Genomic DNA, 12,470 nt, shown 5'->3' with positions numbered 1-12,470 from the left:
CAATGTAGTCAATATAAAGAAAAGCCTTGAATGAGTAGGTGTGTCCAAACGTTTGACTGGTATTGTATATACAGTGGGGAGAACAAGTATTTGATACACTGACGATTTTGCAGGTTTTCCTACTTACAAAGCATGTAGAGGTCTGTAATTTTTATCATAGGTACACTTCAACTGTGAGAGAAGGAATCTAAAACAAAAATCCAGAAAATCACATTGTATGATTTTTAAGTAATTCATTTGCATTTTATTGCATGACATAAGTATTTGATACATCAGAAAAGCAGAACTGAATATTTGGTACAGAAACCTTAGTGTGCAATTACAGAGATCATACGTTTCCTGTAGTTCTTGACCAGGTTTGCACACACTGCAGCAGGGATTTTGGCCCACTCCTCCATACAGACCTTCTCCAGATCCTTCAGGTTTCGGGGCTGTCGCTGGGCAATACGGACTTTCGGCTCTCTCCAAAGATTTTCTATTGGGTTCAGGTCTGGAGACTGGCTAGGCCACTCCAGGACCTTGAGATGCTTCTTACGGAGCCACTCCTTAGTTGCCCTGGCTGTGTGTTTCGGGTCGTTGTCATGCTGGAAGACCCAGCCACGACCCATCTTCAATGCTCTTACTGAGGGAAGGAGGTTGTTGGTCAAGATCTCGCGATACATGGCCCCATCCATCTTCCCCTCAATACGGTGCAGTCGTCCTGTCCCCTTTGCAGAAAAGCATCCCCAAAGAATGATGTTTCCACCTCCATGCTTCACGGTTGGGATGGTGTTCTTGGGGTTGTACTCATCCTTCTATTCCTCCAAACACGGCGAGTGGAGTTTAGAGCAAAAAGCTCTATTTTTGTCTCATCAGACCACATGACCTTCTCCCATTCCTCCTCTGGATCATCCAGATGGTCATTGGCAAACTTCAGACGGGCCTGGACATGCGCTGGCTTGAGCAGGGGGACCTTGCGTGCGCTGCAGGATTTTAATCCATGACGGCGTAGTGTGTTACTAATGGTTTTCTTTGAGACTGTGGTCCCAGCTCTCTTCAGGTCATTGACCAGGTCCTGCCGTGTAGTTCTGGGCTGATCCCTCACATTCCTCATGATCATTGATGCCCCACGAGGTGAGATCTTGCATGGAGCCCCAGACCGAGGGTGATTGACCGTCATCTTGAACTTCTTCCATTTTCTAATAATTGTGCCAACAGTTGTTGCCTTCTCACCAAGCTGCTTGCCTATTGTCCTGTAGCCCATCCCAGCCTTGTACAGGTCTACAATTTATCCCTGATGTCCTTACACAGCTCTCTGGTCTTGGCCATTGTGGAGAGGTTGGAGTCTGTTTGATTGAGTGTGTGGACAGGTGTCTTTTATACAGGTAACGAGTTCAAACAGGTGCAGTTAATACAGGTAATGAGTGGAGAACAGGAGGGCTTCTTAAAGAAAAACTAACAGGTCTGTGAGAGCCGGAATTCTTACTGGTTGGTAGGTGATCAAATACTTATGTCATGCAATAAAATGCAAATGAATGACTTAAAAATCATACAATGTGATTTTCTGGATTTTTGTTTTAGATTCCGTCTCTCACAGTTGAAGTGTACCTATGATAAAAATTACAGACCTCTACATGCTTTGTAAGTAGGAAAACCTGCAAAATCGGCAGTGTATCAAATACTTGTTCTCCCCACTGTATATGTATAATTTATAAGTCCAAAAATGTATGTAGCAACCACAGATTACCCCTTTAAGTCTATCATAAGTGTTCGAGTTTGAGCATGTGTCCATTAGGCCTATGGATTTTTTTTTATCAGCATGAATTAGATTGAACACCCCACTTTAATTTCATAGGCTGGGATCCACACTATGCAGCTGTTGCAAGAGCACATTTTTCACTGGCTGTCCACTGGTTTCAAAAACAATGATTGATAGGCAGTTTAAACTTCTTGAATTCAACCATTATTGGGTTCAAATACACATTTAGATTTGTGAACAGCCATCCACAACAACCACAATCCGTGAGGCGCAAGTAGCTAAATGAGAGAGCAGCAGTGTGATTCACATCAATGCGCTATGTAGATATCAATAATAAGTGATATCCGTATCGCCGTACACTACACCACTGCGGTCATCCTTAACTCCAAGTGTTTATTCAAGTTGGATAATCTTTGGATGCCGACAGCAGTCGCACCATTGGAAGACATATCTTGGACTGAAGCTTGCTCTTTTCGCGCGATCCATCAAACACATTGGTGTCATCATAGTGGTCTATGGCTTGTGGTCAGACTCGCTCAGGTGGTATACATTTAAAGTTGCGCCTTTTTTCAATGGTGATTTGAATGTCATTGAGAAAACAGAGAAGTGTCAATGATTTTTTTCTCTCGCTAACATCCTTTCTGAATTTAAAAGTAATCCTCGAAGTAATCATCTAGTTTTTCAAAAGTATCTGTACTCTGATAAAAATATGTTTTTGCTGGTAACATACAGATTACAGTTACCATTTTTTGTAATCCCTTACATGTAATCCGTTACTCCCCAACCCTGGATATGGCTTTACATTGCGTGACTCTTTGGGCAGTCTTGATTTGATCACATTAACATAAATAAACAAATCCTCTTATAATCAGTACCTCAATGGGGTTGCGGTCAACCAGAGCCAAGTCATCATCACAAAATGCCACCGCTTAATCACTTCCTTTAATCATTAGCTTTATGGATGGACATAACCCAGTGATTAATATTATAATTTATTAACAGTGATAAAAATGCTGCATTAATTAAAGTAAACTTCATGACTTCATGAGTCTATGATTTCACACATTGTATAATTTTATCACCAAAAGTAACACACTTTTATAAGACAAAAATGTCCAAACATGAAGTTTTGTTCATAGTATGTGCAGTCTCTCCAAAATTCTCTTTCCAAATGGTTGCTTGTCACAAGCACTTAGATCAATGATAACTAAAGGTTTTTGATTGTTATTGTTGTGCAGTGGCTTGCAGCCAATCAATGCATTCACACCAATGAGTAAGGAACCTCTGTCTGGGCAGAGCTACAGTATGTTGACTACACCTCAGCAGCTCAGCCACAAGGCTCTATCTGGAAGGGATCAATATCTGAACCACAGGACACATTTCACCTGGAGGATGATGGGAGGTCAGATATGATGTTTGGATTAATTCTGAGAGCTGTTGTCTTACTACCTTGTTCCATCCTCTATCGGATGGAAAACAGTCAATGTTTACTACTGATATCATAGAGCCAAGACAAACCATGGAAGACAGTTATGAGAGAGAGAGAGAGAGAGAGAGAGAGAGAGAGAGAGAGAGAGAGAGAGAGAGAGAGAGAGAGAGAGAGAGAGAGAGAGAGAGAGAGAGAGAGAGAGAGAGAGAGAGAGAGAGAGAGAGAGAGAGAGAGAGAGAGAGAGAGAGAGAGAGAGAGAGAGAGAGAGAGAGAGAGAGAGAGAGAGAGAGAGAGAGAGAGCTCTGTGGTGAAAGTGGTTTAGTGAAAGTGTTGTATTGTCCATTATGTTGTTCATATGGACTGAGTCAGGTCTGCTTCTCTCTTTTGTCCCAGGCATAGACAACATGGACCGAGGTTTCTTCCGGAAGGTGGATGTGCCAGACCACGCTCATTACATCGTGGCCTGCTTTGTCGTGGTGATTGGAGCGGTAGGGGTCGGTGGGAACGCCCTGGTGATGTACGCCTTCTTCAGGTAGGCCACAGTACCTGAGGGAAGAGGGGAATGAAGGAGGGAATATCACCTGTTGGAGGGGAGAGAGCAAGTGTTTCTAGTCTGGGTACCAGTCTGTTTCTGCTCTCTTCCAGACTGGCACCCAGGCTGAAGTATTTACATTTTTCTCCTCTAAACCTGTTCTTATTTGATTCACCAAAGTAATTACGAAGTGTTTATTACAGGATAGATTTTACCATGCAAGGTATTTAAAGAGGATATTTGAAAATTTGAAGATCTTTGTCGGAACAGGCATGAGAATAGGCATCATCGCAGATTTTCACACCCTTTGGTTTTAGCTCTCAGATTTGTCCTCACATGCCTGTTCTTTGTGCAATCCTGTCCGTTTAAATTCCTCAAAACTGTTTGTGTTCAGCTCTTCAGTAAGGGGCCGATTCAGACGTAGGAAATCGATGCATTTTTTACCATTTTGATTTAAGCACTTCTCAGTAGTTGGTACTCAGACTTACCTTATACAAGTACGTTATGGGCTGTGCAGGTGTGGCTCCCTTGCATGCACTGAATAAATGTAATTCAACTGCTGAAAATCCTCCCACTTGCTGGCCAACATATTTTCTGGTGGAGTTTTCATTCAATAGGGTCTCCAGTACATTTATCTAAATCCATCCATTTAAATACGGTGTACCTTTAATTTGAATTTGACAGACTCATTAGAATACCGTATATTGAGAGAATGGGTTCAGAATATTAGGGATCAATGAAATAAAGCCATCTAAATACATTCATATTTGTCTCCTTTTCAGCACCAATTACTACATTTAAAAATACTCTGATCTTGTACATTATTTAGGGTAAGGAAAGTATTTATGAATCATGCAAAGTAGGGTTGGAGAGCCTTTGCTCGTGAAATATGTTGGTTAATCAAAAATATGGTGGTTTGATTCATCCTGAAAGTTGCCATATTCAACTGTTCAATCCATTAAATATTGGACAATGAGAAAAGTGTACAGTAGAGGTTGAATAATAGTCCTACAGACGGGTTGTTTTTTTGGCAACAAAACCGATGCGAGTGCAACCATGGAGCAAAATAGACGGGGTTGGCTTAGATTTGTTGACAACAGGTAAACTATATTTCATCTCCAATGTTTATTGAAAACATAAATACATTTCCACAATGAGTACTTGCCTCTCAAATACATCATTACTGCTGTTGGTTAGATAGCTAGCAATTTTTTTGCCATATTAGCATTGACATGAAATCAGTCAAAACACCTCAAAACAAGACATGGTATCAAGAACAAGATGAAACCAGCTGAAACGAGTCACTTACAATTCCCCACATGGCAGTTTCTTGTCATTGTGGCTAGCTATTTGACTATCCAGAATCACAACAACTTGTGGACTTCTGCTCCATAGAAGCGAACTCATTGCTTTCGTGATGTTGTCAGCCAACCCATCTATAAATGTACCCTAATAATCCTCACTAATCATGGAACTGTGATGACAAGGGTCCAGTCGTTGTGAACTGTGCACTAGGCTCCAGGTTTAAACTGCTATGTGTGGTCTTGGTTCCATAATGACTCAAATAGGCTACATGTCCCAAACGTTAACCTAATATGATCCACTATTACTAGCGACTCTGACGAACAACCACACGGACCCCAGCTAGCACAGCGGATGTGGGCCGATTCCGGCTGAGAGTCGGGGCACTCGGCTGAGAGCCAGACTCGGCCGACGTCATGTGGCCCGAGTCTGGGCCGCCTTAGGCAGGCACTATTATTTATGGCTAGGATGCGGGATTGAGCTCAGGCCGATTCCGGTGTGAGTTATCTGGCTCAAATGTATTACTTGGGGCTCGGGCCGATGGGTGCTACTCTCTGGCAGATGAGTACACAGGCTGCTTTATATAACATTTCAATATTTATTTATTTTCACATATTTTCTGTGATCAAAAAAATACAATAAACATTTAAATTAAATTCTTTAACAGTCCTGTTTAAGTAGTATTTTATTATTTTGATACTTTGTGCAAGGCATTAAAGACTTTGTGGATGGAGCCTCCCGAGTGACTCAGCGGTCTCAGATACTGTATCGCAGTGCAAACTGCGTTGCTCTAGATGCTAGTTCGATACCCATGCCAGCCGCGACCAGGAGATGCATGAGGCGACGCACAATTGGCCCAGCATCGTCCGAGTTAGGGGAGAGTTTGACCGGCCGGGATGTCCTTGTCCCATCGTGCTGTAGCGACTCCTGTGGCGGGCCAGGTGCATGCACGCTGACACAGTCACCAAGTGTACAGTGTTTCCTCCGACATAATTTTTTTGGGGGTGGATGGGTATAATATGTATGCATAAAATGTATAACAGTAATATTTAAAATGACTAAATCTGGTAATTTTGTATGCATTTATTTAAATTAGCATCGGGCTGCTTCTGGGGTGATTCTGGTAAGATGCCGGCAAAGTCGGCTGCATTCCGGTCGATGGAAACTGCTCGATGTACTTGGGCCGATTCTGGGCAGTCATTCATTTTGATTCTGTGCCGAGTCCGACACCTGATTCCGGGCCAATTTAACAAATTCCACACCTCGGGAGAGGGCCGCTTCTGGGACGATTCCTCATTGCTATCTGAGACATGACAGAAGAAAGAAAGTAATCTAATGATGTAATGCAAAAAAATGTGGCTACAAATTGAAGGACACTAAGACTAAAGGGACCATTATTATGTATGTGGGTATTACTGACAGTGGCTTCCAATAGTGACTAATATTTCATATGAAAAAAGAAAAGCCTGGGAATATAATTAAAACATTCTAGACAGTATAAATCAACTCGGTAGGTTCCGTGCGATGGTCAGTGCACACAGATTTCCATAAGATATAGCCTCGGCTTGGGTCTTTGAATTTCACCCCCCAAAATGATGAAGCTGTAGGCCTAGAATTACAAACGATTTATATTTCACTGTGGAAAAAAGGCTGAAATATCTGTAATGTTTACATGCTTTTCATTATGCTGAAATCTGTTTCCAGCATTCATAAGGTAAAATGGATCCAAAACATTTGTCATTTATAGAACAAGTCAAAAGTTTGGACACACCTACTCATTCAAGGGTTTTTCTTTATTTTTACTATGTTCTACATTGTTAAATAATAGTGAAGACATCAAAACTATGAAATAACACACATGGAATCATGTAGTAATCAAAAATCTAAATATATTTTAGATTTTGGATTTTCAAAGTAGCCACCCTTTGCCTTGATGACAACTTTACACACTCTTGGAATCTTAACCAGCTTCACCTGGAATGCCTGTCCAACAGTCTTGAAAGAGTTCCCACATATGCTGAGCACTTGTTGGCTGCTTTTCCTTCACTCTGCGGTCCAACTCATCTCAAACCATCTCAATTGGGTTGAGGTTGGGTGATTTTGGAGGCCAGGTCATCTGATGCAGCACTCCATCACTTTACTTCTTGGCTTCACGGTGAGAACCACACATGCGGAGATCATCCGTTCACCTACTCTACATCTCAAAAAGACACGGCGGTTGGAACCAAAACTCTCAAATTTGGACTCATCAGATCAAAGGACAGATTTCCACTAGTCTAATGGCCATTGCTCGTGTTTCTTGGCCCAAGCAAATCTCTTCATAGCGCTTGATGGTTTTGCAACTGCACTTGAAGAAACTTTCAAAGTTCTTGACATTTTCAGGATTGACTGACCTACATGTCTTAAAGTAATGATGGACTGTCACTTTTCTTTGCTTATTTGAGCTGTTCTTGCCATTATGGACTTGGTCTTTTACCAAATATGGCTATCTTCTGTATACCACCCCTACCTTGTCACAACACAACTGATTGGCTCAAACACATTAAAAAGGAAATAAATTCCACAAATTAACTTTTAACAAGGCATACTTGTTAATTTAAATGTATTCCAGGTGACTACCTCATGAAGCTGGTTGAGAGAATGCCAAGAGTGTGCAAAGCTGTCATCAAGGTAAAGGGTGGCTACTTTGAAGAATCTCAAATATAAAATATATTTTTATATATTTAACACTTTTTTGGTTACTACATGATTCCATATGTGTTATTTCATAGTTTTGTTGTCTTCACTATTATTCTACAATGTAGAACATAGTAAGAATAAAGAAAACCCCTTGAATGAATAGGTGTGTCCAAACTTTTGACTGGTACTGTATATTTATACTGAACAAAAATATAAGCTCAACATGTAAAGTGTTGGTCCCATGTTTCATGAGTTGAAAAAAAAAGAAGAGCTTATTTCTCTAAAATTTTGAGCACAAATTTGTTAAAATCACTGTTAGTGGGCATTTCTCCTTTGCCAAGATAATCCATCCGACTGACATGTGTAGCATATCAAGAAGGTGGTGCTGGGGACAATTAAAGGCCACTCTAAAATGTGCAGTTTTGTCACACAACACAATGCCACAGATTTTGTGGGAGCGTGCAATTTGCTTCCTGACTGCAGGAATGTCCACCAGAGCTGTTGCCAGATAATTAAATGTTAATTTATCTACCGTAAGCTGCCTCCAATGTTATTTTAGAGAATTTAGCAGTACGTCCAACGGCCTCACAACCGCAGGCCACGTGTAACCACGCCAGCCCAGGACCTCCACATCCGGCTTCTTACCTGCAGGATTGTCTGAGACCAACCACCCGGACAGCTGATGAAACTGTGGGTTAGCAGAACTGAAGAATTTCTGCACAAACTGTCAGAAACCATCTCAGTGAAGCTCATCCGTGTGCTCGTCGTCCTCACCAGGGTCTTGACCTGACTGCAGTTCTGCATCGTAACCGACTTCAGTGGGAAAATATTCACCTTCGATGGCCACTGGCACGGTAGAGAAGTTTGCTCTTCACAGATTAATCCCGGTTTCAACTGAGGACAGCATGTATGGCGTCGTGTGCGCAAGCGGTTTGCTGATGTCAGAATTGTGAACAGAGTGCCCCATGGTGGCGGTTGGGTTATGGCATAGGCAGGCATGAGCTATGGACAACGATCAATTGCATTTTATCAAGGGCAATTTGAATGCACAGAGATACCGTGACGAGATCCTGAGGCCCATTGTCCTGCCATTCATCCGCTGCCATCACCTCATGTTTCAGCATGATAATGCACAATGTCGCAAGGATCTGTACACAATTCCTGGAAGCTGAAAATGTCCCAGTTCTTCCATGGCCTGCATACTCACAAGATATTTCACCCATTGAGCATGTTTGGGATGCTCTGGATCAACATGTACGACAGCGTGTTCTAGTTCCCGCTAATATCCAGCAACTTCGCACAGCCATTGAAGAGGAGTGGGGCAACATTCCACAGGCAAAAAATCAACAGCCTGATCAACTCTCTGCGAAGGAGATGTGTTGCACTGCATAAGGAAAATGGTGGTCACACCAGATACTGACTGGTTTTCTGATCCACGCCACTACTTTTTTTTAAAGATATCTGTGACCAACAGATACATATCTGTATTCCCAGTCATGTGAAGTCCATCGATTAGGGTCTAATGCATTTATTTCAATTGACTGATTTCCTTATATGAACTGTAACTCAATAAAATCTTTGAAATTGTTGCATGTTGCGTTAATATTTTTGTTCAGTGTACAATCCCCTTATCCAAACAGATGACTTATTTACCTAGCTTTTATCAATAGCTGTTACAAATTTACAAATTACAGTGCATGGAGAATGGTGATATTTTTATCAGAAAAAATCTAGTTTATGTTTGTCCACTTGGAACTGATAGGTTGCTCGACCTTATTCATGTTTTCCTTGCATGTAACGGTGGTGTAATTATGAGGGAATTAAGTTAAAGTCAAAATACGCGTATCTGTAGACACCTCTGCCACACCTACATTTCTGTGATCTCCACTCCAAATGTATAACTGGCTGGCACATACATTTCCTCATGCTTACATTCAAGGTCAGAATATGCATAGAGAGAAAGTTTATTTTTATTTTGATTAACTATGCAAGTCAAGGATCGGCGTTCCGTCAACGGGACAGTTGTAAATCATGCAGCGTGTTATTTTCAAGATCGCAGATTTTAGAGAAACAACACGTCGGTACATATAAGTGTCTTATATCAGCTGAAAGCTTAAATTCTTGTTAATATAACTGCACTGTTCAATTTACAGTAGCTATTACTGCGAAAACAATGCCATGCTATTGTTTGAGGAGAGCTCCTAACAACAAAACCCTTTTTTCAACGCGAAAGGTATGATAAATGTCTACTTACATTTTGAAATTTTGTATTTTGATTTTGTATTTCCACTCGTTCAATTTGTAAAGAAAGGAATCTGTGAAAATCTCACCCCAAACGTTGTTTGAATGAGTCAAATCACATTCGTATCTATTCCTCATGGATCCTAGAAGGTAACAAGACTTCACTATTTCATTAGGGATGTAGTGTAGCCTATAAGACACCATATTTGATCAGAGAGCGACGACTTCATGGCACGACGATGACGCGGGCGGCCATCGCTTGAACGGCTGTATCTTTGTATAAGCACCAATCGGGGTCAAACAAAGCTAGCTAGATAGCCAATGAGCTGGGCTTTACGGAAGTATCTGGAAACCATGTATATGTTGTAAAATGTAGGTACTAACCTTGTACGACAGCATGCCTTTTCATTTTGGACAAGAATTATAAGGATATTCAGAGTTATGAAGTTATGAAAACTGGTTGTTTCGCAAATGTTGAACTTATAATATGGTTACTAATACTTGGAGAGCTAAATCAAAGAACCAAGTGTACAGATTTGACGATATTCTTGCAGAAAAATGGAATATGAATGCGAATGTCTCCTTCACGATTTGCCCAAATGTCCCTGGGGACTTGACACTAAAAGTCTTGTAGGTCAATCATTCTTCAAGTTATCCATCTGAAACTTTGCACATACACTGATGCCATCTTGTGGACACTATCGGAATTACAACCAGAGTGATAGCTAGAACTATGACCTTTCCCTTGTATTTCAAAGATGGGGATAGAAAAAGACTGGTTGTTTTTTTATTTGTATTTTCTTCTACCAGATCTATTGTGTTATACTCTCCTACATTCAATTCACATTTCTACAAACTTCAAAGTGTTTGCTTTCAAATCGTACCAAGAATATGCATTTCCTTGCTTCAGGGCCTGAGCTACAGGCAGTTAGATTTGGGTATGTTATTTTAGGCGAAAAAATGTAAAATGTAAAAAATATTAATAACAAATTCTTATTTACAATGACAGCCTACCCTGGCCAAACCCGGACGACGCTGGACCAATTGTGCGCTGCCCTCTGGGCCTCTAGCACTGAGATGCAGACCGCTGTGCCACTCGGGAGCCCAATAAAAAGGGAATTGACTACCATTTACACGCGTGTAACATGGGTCTGAATTCCCCTCTAATAGAGTAGTCACTTTTCATAAATCACTGGACCTGGTTCATCATTGGCCAACTGAGTGAAAGTGAATCTCAACGCTTGCAGCAGGGTGACAGGTGTTGTTTTTTCATGTTTGATTGAACAATATGAAGAGTGGTGGTGGTGTGCTCTTGAGTGTTACGTGTTTTGACATGGTATTGTTCTGACACCAATACTTATTTTCGCTGGTGCTAGGAGCGACAGAACGAAGCGTGCTAATGATGGGTGACAGACAGTGGGCACGCATTGTCCTGCTAGTTCTTATCCCTAAACTCAAATCAGGAAGTGTTTTATAATTGGTGTGGATTCATACTTGCCTGACGACTCACACGGAATTCTTCCGCTGCTCTATCGATCGCTACACACTTCAGTCTAAATCTGCCATCTTTTAAGTCATTTGTGGTGATGAGAGGAATTGTACAAAACAAAGCCATCAGCGATTGGATCATCTATAACCAATCAGAGTATGACAAAGCCATTGAGGAATTAACCCAAACATGTATTTTTCATTAACAAATATCAACAAACAAAAGAGGATTAGTCACATGCAAACTATTTACATTGTCAGGAATTCTAAACAAACATTTACATTTACATTGCCTTTGTTTTTCATTTTAGTTAAAGTAGTGCCATATTGTTTAAATTCATTTATAAAGTGAAGAAAGTTAAGTTTTGTTTTAGACCATTTGCATTTGTGAATATGAAAATGTATCTAGTATTATTAGCAGTTGAATTAAATATACTACATCTTTATCAATGTCAGAATTTCTGAAATAAATCATTATATCAAAGCCATTAAATTGTACAACAGGTCCTATTTTTTTTGTAACAAAATTATGTATGTCAATCCCAAAAACATTCTACTATAAAACACAGGCAAAAAACAAAAAAATAAATCAACAAACATAAGAAAACTATCATCAAAGATGAGGTCATTATAGTCAATCATATCTAAGATCAACCTGATGTTATTACTAATGTGTCGACCATGCATAAAACCAGATTGTTCTTCATCAATTATATGATGCAAGCCTTGTTTCAACCTCTTAGCAAATACAAGGGCAAATAATTTCCCATCATTATTCAACAGACTAATGGGTCTCCAGTTGTCTATGTAAAGACTATCCTTATTAGGTTTGGGAATCGAATTAACCTAATGTAACAGGCGTTTTTTTCTTCCTGGTCCTGACAAGAAAAAATGTAACTGTCCGAGGATGTTTTCTGCACTGTTCAACCAATCCAGTAAATGTGGAGGAGGAGTTAATGTCTTAATGCAGCCTTGTTAATGTCCAAAAGTGGAAGTCGCATCACATGCTTTCTTTCCGGTCATTTTCAAAACGTCGCTTTACCCACGTGTGTTCTGGCTCT

General features: G+C 40.5%; 1 protein-coding gene across 1 annotated transcript in view; it reads left to right on the top strand.

Moving 5' to 3' along the window:
* Positions 1 to 3,571: 3,571 nt before the first annotated feature.
* Positions 3,572 to 12,470, top strand: part of LOC139543844 (melanopsin-B-like) — a 42,271-nt gene continuing 33,372 nt past the window's right edge. The window contains exon 1 of the mRNA XM_071350318.1: positions 3,572 to 3,699. Within this exon, the coding sequence (XP_071206419.1) occupies positions 3,572 to 3,699 (128 nt within the window). The remainder of the gene's footprint in view (positions 3,700 to 12,470) is intronic.

Source organism: Salvelinus alpinus, chromosome 18 (assembly GCF_045679555.1).
Source record: "Salvelinus alpinus chromosome 18, SLU_Salpinus.1, whole genome shotgun sequence".
Taxonomy (NCBI): Eukaryota; Metazoa; Chordata; class Actinopteri; order Salmoniformes; family Salmonidae; genus Salvelinus; species Salvelinus alpinus.
This window is presented reverse-complemented; position numbering and strand designations above follow the sequence as displayed.